Genomic DNA, 23,740 nt, shown 5'->3' on the forward strand with positions numbered 1-23,740 from the left:
GTTTTTTTTGGAAACACTTTACAATAAGGTTCTATTTGTTAACATTAGTAAATGCATCAGGTATCATGAACTAACAAAAAAAAAAAAAAAAAAATACAATAATTCATTGTTAGTTCATAATGCATTCATTTTAACATACAGTACAACTTAAAAAAAAAAAAGTTTAAGTTTATAAGTGCTGGAAAAAGTATTGCAAATTTTTAGTACGTTAACTACTTTAACCGTTTTGTTTGTTTTTCTAATGGGATACATACTCTCAAGAGACACTTGACATTTCAAATGTGTTTAATCATACTGAAACAGAATGGAGAACATGAGGCAACATTTACTAGGGTACAGCTCTGTTCTTCTACAACTTGTGCCATTATCTCACATATTTAAGTGTACAGAGGGCCAGTCTTTATGTACAGAGTTACACACACAGGATATATCCACCATCTGTATACAACATACACAAGACATGTAGTACTTCTTTCCTGAACAGTTTAAGGAGGGAAATGCATAGATTGATAGTGTCACAACGCCACACACTGTCTCTACATGGAAAAATGAAGACAATATTGAGTTTGGTCCTTAAAATAGACACCAAAAAAATAAAAAACAATCTGAACATCATTATATATGTATATATTTATAGATGGAATATATAAACATATATAGATATACCCATATCATATTATGTAATATAATATAGATTATTTATATATGGAAATGGATCTCTAAACCATGATGGGATGGGACCACAGCCGAAGGAATTCACAAACAAAAGGAATGTCACGAGATCCAATGGCTGCAGGGATTTCGGAGGCGGAGCCTAGCGGACAAGCGGGGACTGTTTGAGGGAGATAAGGACAGAGCGCATGCGGGAGACGTCCTTGGCCTGCTTGCTGGACTTGGGGTTGAAGTCACAAAGGCGTGCCACACGCTCCCATTCTGTGCCAGGGCTGTTCTCGTCCAGCTCCGACACCATGGCTTCCTCGGCCGCCCTGTCGACAATAGAGCACAATCAGCCTTGGACAGATGCAACAGACCAACTCAGACACATCCTGCTGCAGTACACAACCGCTGACCTCCTTTACACCTCTTCCTATTGGCTGATGCTTAATCTAGGAAAAACTGCATTCTGGAAAGTGTATTGGTAGAATCACTTCTAGACATGAACATCTTGATGACCAATTACAACAGATAATTTCTCAGCAAAGCTCAAAAAAAGCTTCAAATGACTGGCCGAATAGTTTCCTGATGGCTTTGTCAAGAGGCAAGAGTACCAAAGCAGCATTGTGTCTGGGTGAAAAAACAATGGTTATTTCCATCCAACAATAGTACATCCATAGACATTCTTCAGGTGAAAACATACAAAATAGATGGTAGTTTGAGCATCATGCCCCCAACCCACCATTACCAGAATTAGTTGTTGATCTTGAAGGCAGGAAAAGGTTCCAAAACAGCCACAATTAAAACATTTGCAGTGATTCAGTTGGTTAAAACAATTTATTGTACTTGAAAATCCTTTTACGTAGGACATTCCTTATCTCTTGATGGTCAAAGGAATGTCAAGGAATCTTGTACGCTAATGAGCCTTCAATATAGTGAATTGACAGGCAATTTAGCTTATTTTAACCAATAAATCTTTGTGCAAAGGCTGAATTTGCCATGCGCTGGCAGTGACCAAAAGCGGGGCCTTCTGCTGAGCATGGGGGCGCTAAACCAGGTTTCTGGCCCGACAAACGCTAAAGAGTTTTTGGAATAAACAAATCATTTTCCAAAGAAAGCGGTTCAGCTAATACATAACATATAATACAAGGTTAGGAGTGTTCATTTATCTTTTTAGAACTGTTCAGTGGTTAAATAGACATTGCCATATAGGACTGGGCGATATATACAATTTCCACTGTATATTTGCGATGATTTTAATAGTGATATAAATAAAAAAGATAAAAAACCTTGCAAGTATCGCAATGGTTTTAATGCACTATTTATTTAGCATTAAGTATCCTAAAGACCATGTCATTAGAATAGATTTACAATCACACCACTTGCGACAAGTATGAGTGTTAATAATGATGTCTTTAATAACATCAATGATTTAAACTTTAGTAGTAAAAATGTTGGTAAGAAAGTTCCAATGAACTGTTTTAAAACAGATTTCGATTGGGTCGTCACTCTTAAATGTTTATGGAAGCCACTGCATGGCATTTTTCATATAGGCCTATGGTAAAATGTGGTAAAATGCAGATAATATTGCTGTTTATTTAGTTGTTTTATTGGTGCATATGAATGATTATTAAATATCATTCTTTGTTCATTTAGTAAAAAATGTGTTTTGGGGTCTTAGGTGATACGTAAATTAAACATTTTTGAATCCACTTGGCAATAGGGTTGGTAATCGATCTTCCTTTTTTTTTTTTTTTTTTTTACCTGAATGATTTTCTGTTAACAGTTCTCAAATGATCATTATGTGGACAGAACAATGTAATGAAATAGTACTATTCTGTCAATGTTTCCTGCATTGCTAAACCATGTCAAATGAGATTTATTTCCAATTACTTTTTCAAATGCCGCAAAACATCAAGATATAATTTTTTTCAGCAATATCGCCCAGCCCTAGTGTTATGTCACAGTCACAAAGATAGGACTACATTTGAACCATTTGACATAGTAAACTATTCCCATTTCCACCAGTCCCTTTACAAACCCTTTTCCGCTGCCGTGGTCTCTGTCCAGTAGAGTTGCAATAGCCTCTCCACTATCACACAATATACACAGCAAAATGGGTATGAAAAGCCAATGAGGTCATCACTGTCACATCAACTACATCAACGAACAGGACTAGTGCACCAACACATCACCACAAAAGGACATCCAGATTCTTGACTTTAGCAGAAACATATTAATAAAGACAGCAATTAATTGGTGTAGAAATTTGTAATAAGTGTAGCTTTTTCCCTGAGTATATTTGGTTTTCCTTTTTTTTTTTTTTTTTTTTTTTGTTTTACTTAACTGGTCTAGGCGGTAGCAAGGATGGTTAATGTGAGTGCTTAAAGGTGCGTAGAGAAAAGAAAAACAAGGAGAAACAGATCACAAGTCAGATATATAGAAAACCAAAAGAAATACGATTTATGCAGATGACCAAAGCAAGCATGCACTGTTCAAAACCCAAGTCATCATAAAGAAGTGTTTCTAGTGCGCTTAGCTTGCAGCCGTCATTGATGTGCCGCTTGCTGCATTCGGCGGTCTCAACTGATGCTTGAGTTGAGAGACATTTACCAAGCAAAAGAAAAGTAGCTAACGTTTGAAATAGTTCTGCAGAATAGGCAGAAGCAGTTAGAGGTCCATGGAGAACATGAGGGCTGCAGAACTAAGAGGACAGTTCTAGCCTGGGACAGTTTGGTTCAACCTAGGCACACAATACTCTAAAATACTCCAAATCTAAACACCAGTATTAGAAGCAACTAGGTGTCCGGCAAAATCACCAGCCATGGGTTAAAGATGCACCAAGTAAAAATGATTTACACCTTTAAAAGGAATATTCCGGGTTCAGTACAAGTTAAGTTTACTAACCTTTTCTGTGTACATTTTTAGCCAATTTTACATCGTCATTGCCATGGCAATTTAATGTTAACAAACTCTAAATCAACTGTAAAAATGACTATTTAAACAACTTTACAGCTCAAATAATACATGAGTTTAACAGAAGAATTAATGTAAGTGATTTACAAAACTATAAGCATCACATTTCTGCCTTAAAACCCTCCAAACATTGGCCACATTCACTTCCATTGTAAGTGCCTCACTCTAACCTCGTTATTTTTTTAAATGTCTTTTTTTAAAGAAGAGGAACGAGCTGAAATAACTTTTTGTGGTAATCAACATTATGCCACAAATGCTGTCGATTGAGCTTAATTTATACTGAACCTGGAATAAGAAACAAATAGTGCTTTCGACATATATTTGAATTGATGTTTTACTCTACATAGGGCAGGTCGCTCCTCATGGTGGCCACCATTTTGGAATCACATGACCAGCTAAATACTACTTGTATACTACTCGTTAACCCCCCATACTCAAACCAGTCCATCTGGCACCAACAATCATCTATTGATATTAGCTATTATCTAATCAGCCAATCATGTGGCTGCAGTGCATAAAATCACACAGATACGGGTCAGGAGCTTCAGATAATGTTCACATCGACCATCAGAATGGGGAAAAATGTGATCTCAGTGATTTGGACCATGGCATGATTGTTGGTGCCAGACAGGCTAGTTTGAGTATTTCTGTAACTGCTGATCTTATGGGATTTTAACACACAACAGTCTCTAGAATTTATTCCGAATGGTGCCAAAAACAAAAAACATCCAGTGAGTAGCAGTTCTGTGGACGGAAATGCCTTGTTGATGAGGGAGGTCAACAGAGAATGGCCAGACTGGTTCGAACTGACAAAGTCTATGGTAACTCAGATAACCGCTCTGTACAATTGTGGTGAGAAGAATATCATCTCGGAATGCTATTCTGAGATGCGGGCTGGCGCTGTTTTGGCAGCATGAGGGGGACCTACACAATATTAGGCAAGTGATTTTAATGTTGTGGCTGATAGGTGTATATAAATAGAAGTGTTATATTTTGATTGCAGGATAAATCTATCATGGGTGATAAAAAAAAACACCTGTGACTAGTGTATTTCTACAATGACACTGATAACCAAAAACATTTGTGCCGATAGGTGTAAGTAAAAATTCCAGTATCGGCCAGTTTCATGTACACAAAAATTACTTGGTGGACCTTTAATCATAAACAAAATTTACGGCCAGGTAAAAGCGTATCCTGTAAACTTTGGGAATACAAGTGAAAAAAAAAAAAAAACTAATTCTAGAAGCAAAAGAATGCAAACTGGATTTGTATTGGTAGCAGTGTCAGAAATTAACTTTTCCATAGAGTCAATATTTGCCCCTGGATTTGAATTTCAGGGGCAGTTTTTACATTTTTGAGGGCATTTTTCTTTCAAACTAATTAATAAATATACTGTGCAACCCTTTGATTCAATCACTTTAATTTAATCCATTTATTTATTTATCTGAATAATTACATTGACAATATATTTTCACCTACCTATAAAAAATAAATCAACGTCAAATATTTTGTGATAATGTGTACAACTAGGCTTATAGAATGTAAAAACTAAGATCAGATGTACTATAACAAAAAAGGGGGCACATTTTGAATTTCAAGGGCATTTTTGTGACTTTTGGTGGTATTTTTGCCCTGAGTCAGCCTTAATTTCTGATCCTGATTGGTAGCAATTATGATCTTGGCTAGTTTTGATTTATCAGCTGGTTTTGATAGCACCCGAAGACATAGTTGCTTAGAAATAAACTACTGCTGTATAATAGTCACTACTATTGCACTAAATAGCACTACTATTTCAATAATCTCAATTAATAATAATGCTAGACAGTAAATAAATTATCAGATTTTGAATATCAACAAAATGCACACATAATAACATATGCACAACACAAACATGAGACCATACATGAGTTAAAAATGTATAAATGGCCATGAAAAGTAAATAAGAGTGATAAGAAATTAGGTATAAAAATATGCAATCATTGTCGGAATTAACTGACGAGTGAGAGATGACTGAATAGGAATAGACAGAATTCAATTCTGCTATGTGTTTTTAGAAATTAAACATAAGAGGTAAATGGAAGACATGCATTTATTAGCATTATTATTTGTCAAAACATTAGGTATGGTTACCCTTGTTTTAGATATGTGGTTAACCAAGAGTTTGGTTAGAAATGTGTGACAGGTGATGAAATAAAGATGAGATGCAGGAAAGTGAGTGGTAATCAGAGATGCATGTGAAAAGAAAGGATGTTAGTTTAGCAACATACACATAACCAATCAGATCAGCGACGGGTTGTTTGTAGAAATCCTCATCCAGCACCCTGGGAGTCCCAGAGGAGAGCAGCGAAGCAGGAGAGAACAGAGAGAGTGGTAAAAAGGAGAAAAACATTCATACTCCAGTGTTACCATACCAGTGTTAACAACAAGCCATACATAAGTGAACAACACATACATACACACAGAGAAACAAATGGGAGATATACACTCAAAGCACACAAGAAAAGACAAACGGAACATAAAAACACAATGAATTTAGACAGCGTTAATTTAGCATACAGTGGAATGGTGACAGACACTCAAGCACAGTGCATAGAGAAAGAGATTTTAGGGGGTCGAGTTTAAAAACGAAAATTCTGTTATCAATTACTGTACATATTCTATGTTGTTCCAAACCAATTTAACATTCTTCCACAGAACACAAAGGTAGTAAACACCCACTTTTATTGAATGGATGAAGTCAAAGTGAATGGAAACGTTGTACAACGTTCTGCCTTTTGTGTTCCATGGAGGTAACGCCATGATGATTTTTGAGTGACCTATCCTTAAAGGTGGCTCTGTGCCAAATACGGAGTAAAGATGCAATGCCGCATCAATAATTCTGAAACATGTCATCACCATAACACCACCATTATCAGATATTAAACACTGCCAACATCATGACAATCAGCACTACATGCCTAACAGCAGATTATTTGTGTTATCTTTATTCATTTGTATAATCAATGTCTACAGAGAAAATATACAACTAAATCTGAAAATTCATGTTTTAATCTTCAATACTGCCTGTTTATTTGTTTGTTTTTACAACAGACTGCTCCACTCATCCACTATGATCATTCAGCTAGTGCAGTGAAATGGAAAGAGCTTTTTAAGAGTGCCTTACGCGGGGGGGGGCCTGGGTAGCTCAGCGAGTAAAGATGCTGACTACCACCTCTGGAGCTCGTGAGTTCGAATCACAGGGCGTGCTGAGAGGTCTCCTAAGCAACCAAATTGGCCCAGTTGCTAGGGAGGTTAGAGTCACATGGGGTAACCTCCTCATGGTCGCCATAACGTCGTTCGCTCTCTGTGGGGCGTGTGGCGAGTTGTGTGTGGATGCCGCGGTGGATGGCATGAAGCCTCCACATGCGCTATGTCTCCACGGTAACATGCTCAACGAGCCACGTGATAAGGTGTACCAGTTGAAGGTCTCAGACGCGGAGGCAACTGAGATTCGCCCTCCGCCACCCGGATTGAGGCGAGTCACTACGCCACCATGAGGACTTAGAGTGCATTGGGAATTCCAAATTGGGGAGAAAAAGAGTTCCATCCCAAGAACTAAATTCATGTACATTGTTCACAACATGGAAACAAATATGTCCCAAATATGTTTTGAATACTCTGTGACCCAGCACACATTTTGACAGTTCGATGGATGACCCATGCACCTTTGCTGTGCTTTTGTCACCAGATGGGTAGGGAAAAACAGAAGCTGCCTTTTATATATAATGACTGAAATCACACTAATCTACTTGTGATTTACAATACACTGGCTATGGAGGTAGAATAGACCTTTGAGACACTCCTATATATTTCAGCTGCTGCCACAATGCTGTGTACCTGTTGTTTACTTTGGTCTTCTCCAGTTGCTCGTTCTGCCTGGTGTGCCACTCCTCCAGCTCCAACTTTGCCTTCTCCTTCCATTCTGCCTCCTGCTTACGTGAGTTAGCATCTGAAAACAGCACAGGGGAACATCTGTCATTCTTACAAGTCCTTCATAGCTTCAGAAAGTTCACCCAAAAATACAAATTCTCTCATCAGTAACTCACCCTCTTTCTTCAGTAGAACACAAACGAAGATTTTTTTAGAAGAATATCTCAGCTCTGTAGCTTCATACAATGCAAGTGATTAGTGGCCAGAACTTTGAAGCTCCAAAAAGCACATAAAGGCAGCATAAAAGTAATCCACACCACTCCAGTGGTTAAATCCATGTCTTCAGAAGCAATATGATAGGTGTGGGTGAGAAACAATAATAACAAGTCAATCTTTACTACAAATCTCAAAAAACTTCGATCTGATTCTCACCCACATCATTCGTATCGCTTCAGAAGACATTGATTTGACAACTGGAGTCGTATGGATTACTTTTATGCTGCCTTTATGTGCCTTTTGGAGCTTCAAAGTTCTGGCCACCATTCACTTCACAGAGCTGAGATATTCTTCATTTGTGTTCTGCAGAAGAACGTTATACACATCAGGGATGACATGAGGGTGAGTTAATGATGAGAGAATTGTCATTTTTAAGAAAAACTATTCCTTTAACCCACCCTCCTGTTGTGTCAAAGCACAATAGCTTGTTTTCTTCCATGGCATGCACAATGATTTGACATTCACTCTCACTCTTATGCAATGAAACTGTATGGTGACTGAGACTACTAATATACTACCTAACATCTCCTTTTGTGTTCTGCAGAGCAGAGAAACTCATATAGGTTTGGAACAACATGAGAGTGAGTAAATGATGACAGTGTTTATTTTTGGGTGAACTATCCCTTTAAGTGATCACAATGGATTCTGCGAAGGTCTTGGTTCCTTACCGAGCTGCTCCAACCTCTCACGCTGCTCCTCTCTCCACTTCCGCAAGCTCTCCGGCTCGGCCTGCAAACGGTCTACGCTGGAGATGGCTGCATACACATCTGAAGGACCATTGCTTTCCTTTAGGACACACAAGCGAAACTGGGGGCTTTAAACTCTGCTCTATCAGAAAACTATATAGCACTCAGGCAAAGTAATGAACTTTTTCAATGTGGCTATACATTTTTGGACAATTTTGGAGAAAGATCAGAGATGCACAATATATTGAGATCATAATGGTTGTCGTTCGATTAGGAATTTTTTTTATTTACACATAATGAATATTTCATAGTGTTCTCTTCTGTTTGCCCATTCCAGATTAATACCCATTCCAGATGACTAGCTAGATTACAACAAAGTTTTAACTAATCTGGAATTGGTGGACAGGAAAAAACTAACAGCTATACTAGTGTGTACTTTTTTTTTTTTTTTTTACTTTACTGTTAATTTTCAAATTGCACCCTTTAGTTCAGAGCTACAAATGTTCATAGATTAAAGTATGCATTTTTTATATATATATACCAAATATTGAATGTTTACCCAATTTGTTTCAGACTACACACAAACTCATTTGAATAATACCATAATCATCATTGAACTCCATTGTATCTCTTTGAGCTCTACTCTCTAACTAGAGTCATGTGTTTTTCAAAGACTAAACAAACCCAAAAAGGGAATTTTTTTTTTTCTAAAACAGATATAAAAAAAAAAAAAAGAATAGGATTTTCATACTGTAAATTATAACGCTGTAAAAATTACTTTAAAATTATTGACTCAAGTTGTTTCAGTATAGATTTATAATATCAGTCATTGCATCAAAAAATAATCATTATATCCCTAGTAAAGATTGGTATAAGGGAGCCCAAATGAAATACATGATTTCTGAATAACTGGTTTTTCATCAGTAAAATGAGCCTTTCCACCCAAACTTTTAACAATACCAGTTTATGGCCTCACAGACAAAGCTAATAAACACTTTATCTAATATGAATATGCTTAACCTTTTAGATATTTGCTATTTACAGCCATTATGGCAAAACACATGATTTCTTCTGTTACTAATGAGTTACACTAGCAGTTTCTACAGCTAAATACAATTATAATCCGTTACTGAAAGATACACCTGAAAAGAACATAAAATAATAACTACTATGTAACAATACTAAAACATCTTATGCCAGATGGTATACAGGGAACATTTCTTCAAGGGCTTCAGCTTTCTTACCCCATGTAGATCTCCATTCAGTGCTCCACCTGAAAGGTAAAAATAAAATAAAAGAAAACATTAAAATTTGACATTATCCAGTAAGATTTTCTTACAGTATTTTCAATTTATTATGGATCATCCTCAGTTCATTTGAAGTGATTATAGAATGGACAAAAAATAAAAAAATTAATTCAGTGAGGAACAGCAGCGCTACTGCATTGGTTAAACCGAACTACAGTGTTCTGTTGAACAGGATACATGGTCTTTCCCCTTGCCCAAGTCTCTGATATTGCTGACTTTTCCTTTCTTTACTAGGGAGGTTTTGGTCAGCAACATTTAAAAAAAAAAAAAAAAAAAATCCTCAACCAATATGTATTAATATGCACACTAACAAACACTAATGAGAGGTGCAAAATGTATCTTAACACATTGGGTCAGTATATACCTACACTTAAATTGATAAATGCAATGCATAAAATATGCAGGCCCAACGAATTTGCTGCACATTGCAGTGCATGGTGTTTCCAAGACTGCTGTCTTCAGTCACCCTAGATCCAAGCTGCAAGATCCTAGTGTGCCTTTGTGCCCATGAAACTACATCCTTGTCATAATTTATTCAAACCTTTCAGCCAGAGCAGTATACGAGCCAACTGCCTCCAAAAAGTGAATACCAGGCACTTTTACATTCATTGATAATGTTTTCTTCCTTGTAATTAACAAACCACATTAAAGACTGAGACAGTATGGGGCATACTACATGTCAAATTGTGTATTGACTTTTCACCATAGAAGGTAGTGCGTTTACTCACAATAAAGGCCACCAAACCATACTCATCTTAGCCAGAGTCTAGATTTAAACTAATCTGAAAGGTGAATTTATGATATTAGGGACAAAAACAGTACAGTTCATATTTGCAAGTAAAGTGGTTCATTCATTCAGCTGTGACATGCTTGTAACGGAGCATCTCAAAACCAGGAGAGCAACCTACCAACAGTTGAAGTCAGAAGTTTACATACACCTTAGCCAAATACATTTAAGCCTTCCACAAGTTTCTCACAATAAGTTGCTGGAATTTTGGCCCATTCCTCCAGACAGAACTGGTGTAACTGAGTCAGGTTTGTAGGCCTCCTTGCTCACACATGCTTTTTCAGTTCTGCCCACAAATTTTCTATCGGACTGAGGTCAGGACTTTGTGATGGCCACTCCAATACCTTGACTTTGTTGTCCTTAAGCCATTTTGCCACAACTTTGGAGGTATGCTTGGGGTCATTGTCCATTTGGAAGACCCATTTGCGACCGAGCTTTAACTTCCTGGCTTATGTCTTGATGTTGCTTAAATATATCCACATAATTTTCCTTCCTCATGATGCCATTTATTTTGTGAAGTGCACCAGTCCCTCCTGCATCAAAGCACCCCCCACACCATGATGCTGCCACCCCCATGCTTCACGGATGGGATGGTGTTCTTTGGCTTGCAAGCCTCACCCTTTTTCCTCCAAACATAACGATGGTCATTATGGCCAAACAGTTCAATATTTGTTTCATCAGATCAGAAAACATTTCTCCAAAAAGTAAGATCTTTGTCTCCGTGTGCACTTGCAAACTGTAGTCTGGCTTTAAGGCGGTTTTGGAGCAGTGGCTTCTTCCTTGCCGAGCAGCCTTTCAGGTTATGTCAATATAGGACTTGTTTTACTGTGGATATAGATACTTGTCTACCTGTTTCCTCCAACATCTTCACGAGGTCCTTTGCTGTTGTTCTGGGATTGATTTGCACTTTTCGCACCAAACTACGTTCATCTCTAGGAGACAGAATGCGTCTTCTTCCTGAGCGGTGTGATGGCTGTGTGGTCCCATGGTGTTTATACTTGTGTACTATTGTTTGTACAGTTGAACGTGGTAACTTCAGGCATTTGGAAATTGCTCTCAAGGATGAACCAGACTTGTGGAGGTCTTGACTGATTTCTTCTGATTTTCCCATGATGTCAAGCAAAGAGGCACTGAGTTTGAAGGTAGACCTTAAAATACATCCACAGGCACACCTTCATTTGACTCCAATTAGCCTAACAGAAGCTAAGTGACTAACTGTCTAAAAGCTTCATTTTCTGGAATTTTCCAAGCTGCTTAAAGGCACAGTCAACTTAGTGTATGTAAACTTCTGACCCACTGGAACTGTGATAACCAATTAAAAGTGAAACAATCTGTCTGTAAACAATTGTTGGAAAAATGCCTCATGTCATGCACAAAGTAGATGTCCTAAATGACTTGCCAAAACTATAGTTTGCTAGTATGAAATCTGTGGAGTGGTTAAAAAAAATGAGTTAATGACTTCAAGTGTATGTAAACTTCTGACTTCAACAGTAAATAGCATTGTGGGATTCAGGGTGCGTTTGAACTTTCAAATTGAACGCTGGGATGTTCAAATGTTTTGTTTTTGCATTATTTGTGTGTTCAACTTGAAAGTCTGAAAATTCTGAAACATCACAAATGGATTCAAACCTTCTAATCTAACGTGTCTAACCTTGTGAGCTGCCTACCCAGACAACAATTTGGGATTCACTGTGTTTGAACATTTAAACGTAATGCTAGAACGTTTATACGTGTTCTTCTAATCGAAAGTTTAAACAATTGAATGAATACTTTTTTTCTTTTTTTACATCACAGGTGTTCACAAATATTCGAATCAAACATTTTGAGACACTAGAGGTGCATTTGAATTAACCGTTCGAAGATTCTGAGGTATCACGAGTATATGCAAACATTCTAATGAACATTGGAACATTTAAATCATACGTTTTCAGGCATCACAGGAGTGTTTGAACTTATTTTAGGTACGTCTGAAACGAACGTTCAAAAATTCTGAGGCTTTACAGATGGATTCGGACATTTTTGGGCATCACGTGTATTCTAACGTTCAAACGTTGTGGGAGTCTTCAAAAGTAGCGTAGGCGCGTTCAAATCTCCGATTCAAACGCTCTCTAGATAGGTATCGCACTAGTTTGAGACATAGTCATGGCCCTGCCATAACCAAACCTTAAAACGGCCCTGGACACTACAGTGTAAAGACTAAAGGAACTGAATTTTAACACACCCTTATACACACACAACCTCCGGTCCAAAGGTCATTACGTAATAAAAAAACCATCAGCGTTCAAGGAACTAGATTTTAGCTGATACAATGAGGTAATCGATTTAGAGAAGCGCACAATACAGTTAAAAAAATATTAGTATCTATTCTGAAGGTGAAAGTTTAGATTAAATATTTTCGTTCACCTATCGAATCAGACTCCTAAATAGCCGCGTTAGATAGATAACGCTATGTTTACTGCTTCATTTTAACAACCAGTCCAGTGTTAAACTATTAATACATCTAGATACATACTGGACACTGGGATTCATAGCTCTGATCCGAGAGCAGCAGTACGGCAGACACACTGCTTACATTACTCACTTCATTATAGACGCTAGTTTGCTAGCCAGCGGGTAAAACAGCCCTTTCCCTCCGTGTTTTTATAACAGGGTAATAACAACATTTTAAGACGGCTTATTTGCCGTCGGAGGCTCGGATCCGCTGTGTAAACCCACCGTCCTCTTGGCTGAAGGATGAAGGAACCTCTCCGCTGTCCAGGATGCTGAAGCCCTCGTCATTCTCGATGCCCGCGATCTCACTCTCCTGCTGGGCCAGGAAAGCCGCCGCCGGGTCCTCGTCTGCCCCCACGCCGTTCCCTGCGCTTCCCTGAGGGGCGCTGAGCATATCAAAATCATCCATTGCTAGCTAAATGTGTTTTGAGTGAGAACGGTCGAAAACACAAATCGCCCTGCTGTCTTCCTTGTCGACGGCTCCAAAGGGGGGGCCTAAGAGAGAACGGATGCGAAGGAAACGGTCACTCAGCCAATCAGAGGCTGGTATTTTTTTATTGGCAGTTCTGTGTCCATACAGATGAGCAGGAATTGAGCTGTTAACCAATGAAATGACTAAACCGATTCCATACAAGTCCCGTGATCATCAGCGTGCCCTGATAGGGCGTTGCAGCTATGGATTGTATACATATCAATATATAATGAACATAAACAGACGTTATCATGAAAAATATCTCAATTTCTTCATTTTAGTGAAACTGAATATGCCAGCCCACCTTACCTTTGTAAAGGATACTGGGTATTAAGATCATGACTTTTATACAAGCCATTTTACTGAATGATTACTATCAGGGACTAAAAACGAAATGGTTTTTTTTTTCCGTTCCGGTTCATAAGTTCTGTAGCCTCGTTTCCAAAAGGTTACCGGTTAGAACAAAATAAAACAGTACTCTGCTGTTAGGGCTGGGTGAAATGCCAGTTGTAGTGTTGCCAGGTCTAGCAAGAGAAAAAAGCAACCTGGTCTGGAAAAACAAGCCCAAAATAAGCAAAAATAAGCAATTATTTTTTTTCCTGTGTGGTGGATTTAACGGCAGAGAAATCATAACAAGCAGTTAATTAACAGTTAAATATAATTTTATTTACAGATCTGCTTCTCAGTCAAAACCCGGCAACATCAAATCTGTATAAATGCTTCATATCTAACATAATTCAGTGAAGAAACAACTGAGAAAAGTACTTTTTACCTCTAATAATGTTTTCCTTGTATCTGGATTAGCCGTGCATGTATATGTAGTACTTATCCATAGTTGTTAAAAAGGTCTTCATTAAGAAAATGACAATGGGCAATTAGGCAAAGAAATGTGTGATGCATCGGTTTCCTTCAGGATCAAATCCCGTTTAATTTTTTCAGGCAACATGAAGTAGTGTAGTTCCAAAATTTTACTGTGATAAACCCTTTGGCCTCATGAAAAAATTTATCGGAATGAAATTAACTGGTTATAACCGGTTACCAGCATTAAAAAAATAACATTTTTACTCTGGAACAATTGAAAATCCCTTTGTTCCGGTTTTCGGTTACGTTCTGCTAAAAAAAAAAAAAAAAAAATCATTTTCGGTTTTCTTTCCTTGAAACGTTTTTAGTCCATGATTACTATATTTATATACCAAGGTATTTACATGTTACTCCATATAAAATAGTGGCACATGTAAAAAAACAAAAAACAATTACATTACCATGTTAAATATCCTAAAAAGCATGTTAAACTTATACACTTATAATTATATTTGCATATTAATAAAACCCTTTTCTTTAAAGTTTGAAGGCTGAATGGGTTATAAACCTCATATGTTGATTAATTTTAATTCAGCTGCATAACCAAAATGTGCACCAAACAGCATGAGACAAGAGCAGAGACAGAATACACATATGGCAAAATTTGTTTTCATTTCCATTATTTATTCAAAAGCATTTGGCAAATGATATTTGCATGTGGTCTGATTACATAAACAGCATTTTTTTACTGCCTCATCTGTATATTTCTGCCATACAGACAAAATGTAGTGCCATTTTTATCTGGTTCTGGAATAATGCATATTTTGTGTGTCGATTTCATTCCAGTCTGAATCCCAAGAATCCCATGTTGAAGAGACACTCAGTTTTCCTCAAGCTTTGGCTTTCTTGCCATAGTTGTCGACTGCATCCTCAGTGACACTCTCATCCTCCTCAATATCTACTGTCACTTTTTTCCCCACAAGCTGGAAGATTTCTTCTGGAGCTATGCCCTTTGGTTCTGCTACTTTCACAGTTAGCATGTCAAGGGTTAGTTCAGTACCCTTCGGGATGGCTGTCTTTGCAACCACAGATTTTCCCAGCTAGAGAGGAGAGGAAGACAAAAAATTATAGGAATGGTCTGACTGTGCAGATTCCTTTTTAAGACAATGTATTTGTGTTGGTAAAAAAACTTAACATAACACATAAAGCAACAGAGAAGGAAGCAGAGAGTCCAGTTAAGAATTAGAGGGTTCATTAAAGGGTAATGGAGAGAGGGAGTAGAAAGTAAATAAGAGGAAAGAGGATGTTTTGGGAAGAAGACAGGAATGCAATGGTGGCAGGAATGCAATGCTGAGCATAACTAGAAAAAAAAGTTAAAATGTATGTATATGTACTGTATGTAAATATATTTATACAGACAGACATACTGATTGATTGATTGATTGCGTGTACCTATGCAAAATCTGCTTTGAGAGTTTGCTGCAAGTTTTTGTACTGAATTTGTTCTGACCTTATCATGGCAGGGCACCTCACAGAGCAACATGCATTTCACTCCAGTGCCCAAAGCTCTCTCCAGTGTGCGGATGGATCGCACCAGCTCAGTCAGCTCTGCAGGCTCCAGAGATGCTGCATGATCGCTGCCCTTCCAGGTCTTGTCCAAGGTCACGTGGCGCTCCACGACCTTTGCTCCCAGTGCAACTGCCCCCACTGTAATGCTGATCCCACTTTCATGGCCTGAGTAACCAATGGGAATGTCTGAGAACTCCTTTTGGTATTCCTATTCTTTGGGAGACAAGCATGTTTAATCTATACATTGCTGTACAGTTCATGGTTTTGTGGGATTCATTTAGCTAATTTTAATTCCATAAAGAATAGTACACCCCAAAATATTCTCATCATTTACTCACCACCATGCCATCCCAGATGTATATGACTTTCGTTCTTCGTCTGAAGACAAAGTTTTTTGAAAAATGTCTCAGCTCTGAAGGTCCATACAATAAAAGTGAATGGTGACAAGAACTTTGAAGCTCCAAAAAGCACATGAAGGCAGCATGAAAGTAATCCATTCGACTCCAGTGGTTTAATCTCTTCAGAAGCAATATGATAGGTGTTGGTGAGAAACAGATCAATCTTTAAGTCCTTTTTGACTATAAATCTCCACCTTTGACCAGCCACGACCAGTAAGTGGCGATATGCACGAAGAATGCAAATCACCCAAAAACAAAAGAAGAATGTGAAAGTGAATGTGTAGATTTACAGTAAAAAGGACTTATATTGATATGTTTCTCACCCACGCCTATAATATCACTTCTGAAGTCATGGATTTAAAGGAAAGTTCCGGGTTCAATACAAGTTAAGCTCAATTGACTGCATTTGTGGCATAATGTTGATTACCACAAAAATTTATTTTGACTCGTTCCTCCTTTTCTTTAATAAAAAGCAAAAATGGTGGTTCCAATGAGGCACTTACAATGGAAGTGAATGGAGGCTGATCCGTAAACATTAAAATACTAATTTATTCAAAAGTATAGCCACAAGACATAAACAATGTGTGTTAACATGATTTTAATATGATAAAAACAAGCCCTAAAGCCCTAAAATGACTGTAAATATGATTATTTAAACAACTTTACAACTCAAATAATACATGTGTTTAAACAGAATTAATGTAAGTGCTTTTATAAAATAAAAAGCTTCACATTTTTGCCTTTAAACCCTCCAAAAATTGGCCCCATTCACTTCCATTGTAAGTGCCTCACTGTAACCTCGATTTTTGAGAAAAGGAGGGATGAATCGAAATTATTTTTTGTGGTAATCAACATTATGCCACAAATGCTGTCGACTGAGCTTAACATGTATTAAGCTCAAAACAAATATTGCCCCATTACTGTAAAAGTTAATTTTTGGAGGGTTTAAACAGAAATATGAAGCTTATAATTTTATAGAAGCAATTGCATTTATTCTTCTGTTAAAACGCATTATTTGGAGTTAATTATTTGAGCTGTAAAGTTGTTTAAATTGTAATATTTACAGTCATTTTAGGGTTTTAGGATTTGTTGACTACATCGTCATGGTAACGAAGTTTTATCACGCTAAAATCATGTTTACACGCATATCCTTTATGTCTTGTGGTTATTCTTTTAAAACGGAGTATTTTATCGTACAAAAATTGGCCCCTATTCACTTCCATTGTAAGTGCCTCACTGTAACCTTGATTTTTGCTTTTGTTTTTTAAAGAAAAGGAGGAATGAGGCGAAATTAATTTTTGCGGTAATCAACATTATGCCACAAATGCTGTCGATTGAGCTTAACTTATATTGAACCCAAAATATTCCTTTAACCACCGGAGATACTGTATATTGATTACTTTTTTGCTGCCTTTATGTGCTTTTTGGAGCTTCAAAGTTCTGGTTACCATTCACTTGCATTGTTTGGACCTACAGAGCTGAGATATTCTTCTAAAAACCTTTGTGTTCTGCAGAAGAAAGAAAGTCATATACATTTGGGACGGCATGAGGGTGAGTAAATGATGAGAGAACTTTCTTTTTTGGATGAACTATCCCTTTAAAGAGAATCCATTATTCTTTTGTGTTGCATGTGATTTTAGGATTCTAAATTATCCCTAGTCCAAGGTCTGCAGCTGATACTTTCCATTAAAATGTTATTGAGTACAATACATTTAAGTTTAAAAAAATATGTTTTCATGAAGATCAAAAAACATTAGTAATGCTATACACAATATGATATTGATGAATGTGTGTCAGTCCATTTGAAATAAAAAAGCAGATATTTGAGTGTCTCTTTACTGTGATAACTCACAGATTGACGTCCTCCAGCTCTAGTGGATATGCACTCGTGCACTGCAGGATGCAGAAGTTTTGGTTGTGTTCCTTCACGGTCTCGTAAACACGACGTATCATCTCCATGGACTGCATCCCGCTCGACACTACCATGGGACGCCCTGTAACATACAAGCACCAGACGTCAGTGTTTTCTGCAACGTCTTTCCATTACTTTGCTTAATAAACACTGTTTAGTACATCTCCCCCTAGAATTTTCCCCATGGTCAGTTATTATGCCTGTTAAACAGTATAACTGACTGTTCCTACAAATAGTAGCTGTGCTAGTTTCATGTCTCATATCACAATGTGGTCTCTTTCTTTAGAATCATATCATTTCAACAATAAAATCAATATTTCGAGTGCATTTATTTCACCATGTAATATGAGGAATAAATATACAGTCAGCTGGTCATTACAGCATAAACCCTTACATACAAAAGCTGCATTGAGCTATTTTGCTGCAATGACAAGCTAGCTGTCCATTACATTATTTTACGAATTTGGCAGATGCTTTTATCCAAAGCGAATTACAGTGCACTTATTGCAGGGACAATCCCCCTGGAGCAACCTGGATTTAAGTGCCTTGGTCAAGGACACAATGGTGATGGCTGTGGGGATTGAACCAGCAACCTTCCGATTATCAGTTATGTGCTTTAGCCCACTAACCCGCCACCACCACTCCATTATTCCATAACTATAGAAACCTTTTTGGGCCGTTTTCTTGAGGTAGGGGAAGTTGTTAGTGTCTCCAGATGCGACTTTGAAGAAAGGAATTCTTCATGGAGGAATTCTACAGCCATCTTAAAGTAGAGACACAAAAGGACAGAAACACAACAAATTAACACAGGCACCATCATATGAGAAAATAAATTATAGGAGCCAAGCAAAAGCTGAGGACACTACAAAGCGATATGAGCAATATGAATTGATATTAGAAAACATTAACATTTTATGTCAACGGCAGGCTCCTGGCATAAATTAATTTCTTGTCAACAGAAAATATGAATTCAAATATATATTTGAACATCTGGGCAAAATCTGTCATTGTTCCTGGAGAAATTGACTTTACAATTCATAGACCCATTAACATCCTACTTTTCAAATTGTTCCTATTCCTCTTTTAAACATGATGTATATGTATGTGTATTAACCCTTAAATACATGGGTATTTTGTCAAACATTACTACATACCTTGGGTCTTTAGCAACCTGGCATGCATATCTATCACAAAAAGATCTGCAAAATGTGCAGATAATATCAAATTTTCCCTTTTTTTTTTAAGACAGTTAAAACAAAATAGAATAGAATATATTTTGATATATTTTTATGTTGTATTTTTCATATACAGCATCAAAGAGATGACGCAACAAATTTCAGGCACATCAGTTTCTAGAATTTACTCCGAATGGTGCCAAAAACAAAAAACATCCAGTGAGCAGCAGTTCTGTGGACGGAAATGAGAGAGGTTAACAGAGAATGGCCAGACTGTTTCGAACTGACAAAGTCTATGGTAACTCAGATAACCGCTCTGTACAATTGTGGTGAGAAGAACTGCATCTCAGAATGCTATTTTGAGATGCGGGTTGGCGCTGTTTTGGTGGCACGAGGGGGACCTACACAATATTAGGCAGGTGGTTTTAATGTTGTGGCTGATCGGTGTATGTATGTGTACAGACATATGGGATACGTAATATATTTACTTAAAGAAATGCATATTCTGTTTTAGAAAACTTACATAGATAGGAAATAATCATAAAAAGATGATTTATGGAAGCGCAAAAAAGCGATACTATTACATATCACAGGTCCCTAATGACCCTATACACTTCTGGTAACTAAGCAGTTATAAAAAGGCAGAGGCTATTTGCACTAAGTGTAAATAGCAACAAAACGCATCTTATATTAATTTGTTTTTATTATTATATAACCCCAATTCCGAAAAAGTTGGGAGAATATGGAAAATGCTAATAAAAACAAAAACTAGTGATTTGTTAATTATATTCACACTTTGCTATATTGTAAGCACCACAACTACACATTATATGATGTTTTTCCTTGTGAATTTCAATTATTTTCTTTAAATGTACAGTAATTTCAAATCAGATGATTGTAACACACTCCCAAAAAAGTCGGGACAGTCAAATGTTTACCATTGTGAAACATCATCATTTCTTCTAATAACAATTATTACGCATTTACGCACTGAAGACACAAGTTTGTTAAGTTTAGAAAGTGGAATTTTCCCCCATTCATCCATTATGCAGGTCTTCAGCTGCACAATTGTATGGGGTCTTCATTGCCGTATTGTGCGCTTCATAATGTGCCACACATTCTCAATTGGAGACAGGTCTGGACTGCAGGCAGGTCAATCTAGCACCCACACTCTCTGCTTATTCGGCCAGTATGTGGTTTGAAGTTGTCCTGCTGAAAATTCCGGGACGTCCAAAATCCTCCAAGATTTGTACATATCTGTCTGCATTTATGGTGTTCTCACAGATGTGCAAGTTACCCATGCCATGGGCACAGATGCACCCCTGGCTGATACAGACACTGGCTTTTGGACCTGACGCTAATAACTGCTTGGATGACTCTTTTCCTTTTTGACCCGGATAACACAACGGCTGTGTTTAAAAAAAAATAAAAAATTAAAAATTAAATGTGGACTCTTCAGACCAAAAAACACAGTTCCACTGTTCTACTTTCCATCTTAGATGAGACCGAGCCCAGAGAAGTCGGCAGTGCTTCTGGACAGTGTTGATGTAGGGCTTCTGCTTTGCATAGTAAAGTCTTAACTTGCATCTGTGGATGCAGCGGCGAGTGGTGTTGACTAACAAAGGTTTACTAAAGTTATCCCAAGCCCATGTTCATGATAACCATTACAGATGAATGATGGTTTTTAAGACAGTGACGTCTGAGGGATCAGAGGTCACGTGCATTTAGAAGTGGTTTTCATCTCGCCCTTTACGCACCGAGATTTGACCAGATTTCTTGAATCTTTTAACTATATTGTGCACTGTAGAGGGTGAAATGCCCAAAATCCTTCCAATCTGTCTTTGGGAAACATTGTTCTCAAAGTACTGGGTTATTTGCTGAAGCATCTGTAGGCAAAATGACAAGTCTGGAATGATCCTTTCTCTTGAAGGACTAGGCTGTTTTTGGAGGCTCCTTATATACTATGACACGACTGCCTCACCTGTTTAACATCGCCTTGTTATTTCAACTCGTCAGATTGTTATTAGTCTTAAATTGCCCCAGTCTCAACTTATTTGGAGCGTGTTACAATCATCTGATTTGAAATTGCTGTACATAAAAAAAAAAAAAAAAATGAAATTCACAAGGAAAAACATCATATAATGTGTAGTTATGGTGCTTTCAATATAGCAAAGGGTGAATATAATTTACAAATCACTCCTTTTTGTTTTTATTAGCATTTTTCATACTGTCCCAACTTTTTTGCAATAGGAGTGGTAAGGAAATATTCAGAGTGGAGACAGGAAACAAGACGGGGAACAGTGGGACAAAAGGGGGGAATCGAACCAAGGTCCTTCCACACTAAAAACAAAGCACATCCACACTGTCATTACAAGCTATGCCATTACAGCAACGCTTGAGGGTGCAGTTTGTCTTTAATTTCTGTTTCCACCAGACTATCTGAGTGCAAATAGCTCCACTGTGTGGCAGGTGCTATTTACAGCTAGTGCAAAAAAACACTATTCATAAGAGAAAGGCTGAGGAATACTAAAAGTACTCCAACAAATGTACAGGGGGTACAGGGAGTGGAATAAGGTCCCGGGTGACTAAAGACCCGAGGAATGCATTAAAAGGTTAAAGGTCTAGACTTCTCTGCGCATGCGTTTTTCTGGACGCGTACTGCTGCAGCTTTCTGTACTGCTCATGGCTGAACTCTAGATGGCGCTTGTGTTCTCCGTATGTTTCCCCCCAGGAGTGTTTGGAGGTGTATGGCCGCTCCAGCGCTTTCTTGTTGAACTTGTACTACAATTCACTCTTTTGAAACTTCGCACAGTCTGTCCCACAGTCCTAAAAGACGATAGCTAGTTATATATACTTAATAATGACAGCAAAATGTGAAATGACAAGACTTGAGAGAATAGTCTTTCATCTATAAATAGCCTACTCAAAAACAATGGTTAAACGTTGACCAATTCAGTTTATAAAACGTGGTATGTTATTATATCGCATTTCATTTCTATGCAATATTTGTAATTAAACATAAATCATGAGCAGTGCTCTCTTTCAGAAAATGAACCAAATTCATTTTTTTTTTCCTTCAGCATTCTTATTTATTAACTGTTAAAATAGGCTTATTATTAACATTAAAGTCAGTTTAAACGCAACTATAAGTAGACATTGGCTTACAGTGTCAAACATTACTATATGGCAAACTTCCTTAAGTGCATAAGTAAGTGATTTGAGATGCAGCAGTTATGAATGTAGATTTCCACGTATTTTATTTCCAGTATCAGATTAAGCGGACTCAACACCTTTTATCCACTGCACTTCATATTAAACTAGTTTGCTTGCAATATAGTGAATTATAGTAGTAAATGAACTATTAAATCACATTTCAATATTTATTTATTTTTTTACTTTCAATCTTATCACCAAGAAACAAAACTGGTGGAATAATCTTAATCAATCACTGGCCATCTTAATCATTTTCTTGGCTATTTCAATGTCTTTTTGATGATTTTGTCCTATTTCTGCAATAATGAAGCATGGGTTGTTTCCTCCGATCGTGCGACCGGGGCACAGCTCAAATTTAAGAGGCATTGTAAAACCAAAATCACAAAAACTGACAGAAGTGCTGCGAAAATGACAGATGGTGAGTTTGACTTGCACAAGTGCTCACTGCTTTAGTTACACGCGTCAAATGCCGATATCGAAATGAAAGGGCTAGTACAACTTCCAAGTGTATTTATCTGCGCACACCCAAGTCTTTCAAAATAAAAGTCCTCAACTGGGCTTTAAAAGGAGGAACATACAAAACAACGGCTCACACCAGTGTCAGAATTGAACTTTTACATTAATGGGGCATTATTTGTTTTGAGCTTAATACATGTTAAGCTCAGTCGACAGCATTTGTGGCATAATGTTGATTACCACAAAAATTAATTTTGATTCCTCCCTCTTTTCTCAAAAATCGAGGTTACAATGAGGCACTTACAATAGAAGTGAATGGGGCCAATTTTTGGAGGGTTTAAAGGCAAAGATGTGAAGCTTTTTATTTTATAAAAGCACTTACATTAATTCTGTTTAAACACATGTATTATTTGAGCTGTAAAGTTGTTTAAATCATCATATTTACAGTCATTTTAGGGCTTTAGGGCTTGTTTTTACCATATTAAAATCATGTTAACACGCATTGTTTATGTTTTGTGGCTATACTTTTGAATAAGTTAGTATTTTAATGTTTAAGGATTGGCCCCCATTCGCTTCCATTGTAAGTGCCTCACTGTAAACCAGATTTTTGCTTCTTTTTTAATGAAAAGGAGGGGCGTGGTAATTTGTGGTAATCAGTA

The 23,740-nt window shown here is 37.4% G+C and overlaps 2 protein-coding genes across 4 annotated transcripts; both read right to left on the bottom strand.

The window, feature by feature from the left end:
* Nucleotides 1–267: 267 nt before the first annotated feature.
* Nucleotides 268–13,593, bottom strand: clta (clathrin, light chain A). 3 transcript variants are annotated; one of them, XM_051704366.1, is made up of 7 exons: nucleotides 13,311–13,592; nucleotides 9,746–9,774; nucleotides 8,484–8,601; nucleotides 7,507–7,618; nucleotides 5,898–5,951; nucleotides 3,002–3,037; nucleotides 268–986 (listed from the first exon to the last, which is right to left on the bottom strand). In XM_051704366.1, exons 1-7 carry the CDS (start codon nucleotides 13,492–13,494, stop codon nucleotides 815–817), a joined length of 705 nt encoding a protein of 234 aa, XP_051560326.1. In that variant the 5' UTR covers nucleotides 13,495–13,592; the 3' UTR covers nucleotides 268–814. The 3 variants fall into 3 exon arrangements, with proteins under 3 accessions (XP_051560326.1, XP_051560328.1, XP_051560327.1); XM_051704367.1 differs by lacking the exon at nucleotides 268–986 and adding an exon at nucleotides 993–2,746 and having other exon boundaries at nucleotides 13,311–13,593; XM_051704368.1 differs by lacking the exons at nucleotides 3,002–3,037; nucleotides 5,898–5,951 and having other exon boundaries at nucleotides 13,311–13,591.
* Nucleotides 13,594–15,168: 1,575 nt separating this feature from the next.
* nansa (N-acetylneuraminic acid synthase a) lies at nucleotides 15,169–22,991 on the bottom strand. Its single transcript, XM_051705172.1, is given in 8 exon segments — nucleotides 15,169–15,458; nucleotides 15,869–16,135; nucleotides 18,165–18,319; nucleotides 18,905–18,976; nucleotides 18,979–19,004; nucleotides 21,573–21,611; nucleotides 22,066–22,240; nucleotides 22,862–22,991. Coding segments are annotated over 8 exon segments (1,074 nt in total). The 3' UTR covers nucleotides 15,169–15,248.
* Between the last annotated feature and the right edge of the window lie 749 nt (nucleotides 22,992–23,740).

The sequence above is a fragment of the Myxocyprinus asiaticus genome, chromosome 8 (genome assembly GCF_019703515.2).
Source record: "Myxocyprinus asiaticus isolate MX2 ecotype Aquarium Trade chromosome 8, UBuf_Myxa_2, whole genome shotgun sequence".
Classification (NCBI taxonomy): Eukaryota; Metazoa; Chordata; class Actinopteri; order Cypriniformes; family Catostomidae; genus Myxocyprinus; species Myxocyprinus asiaticus.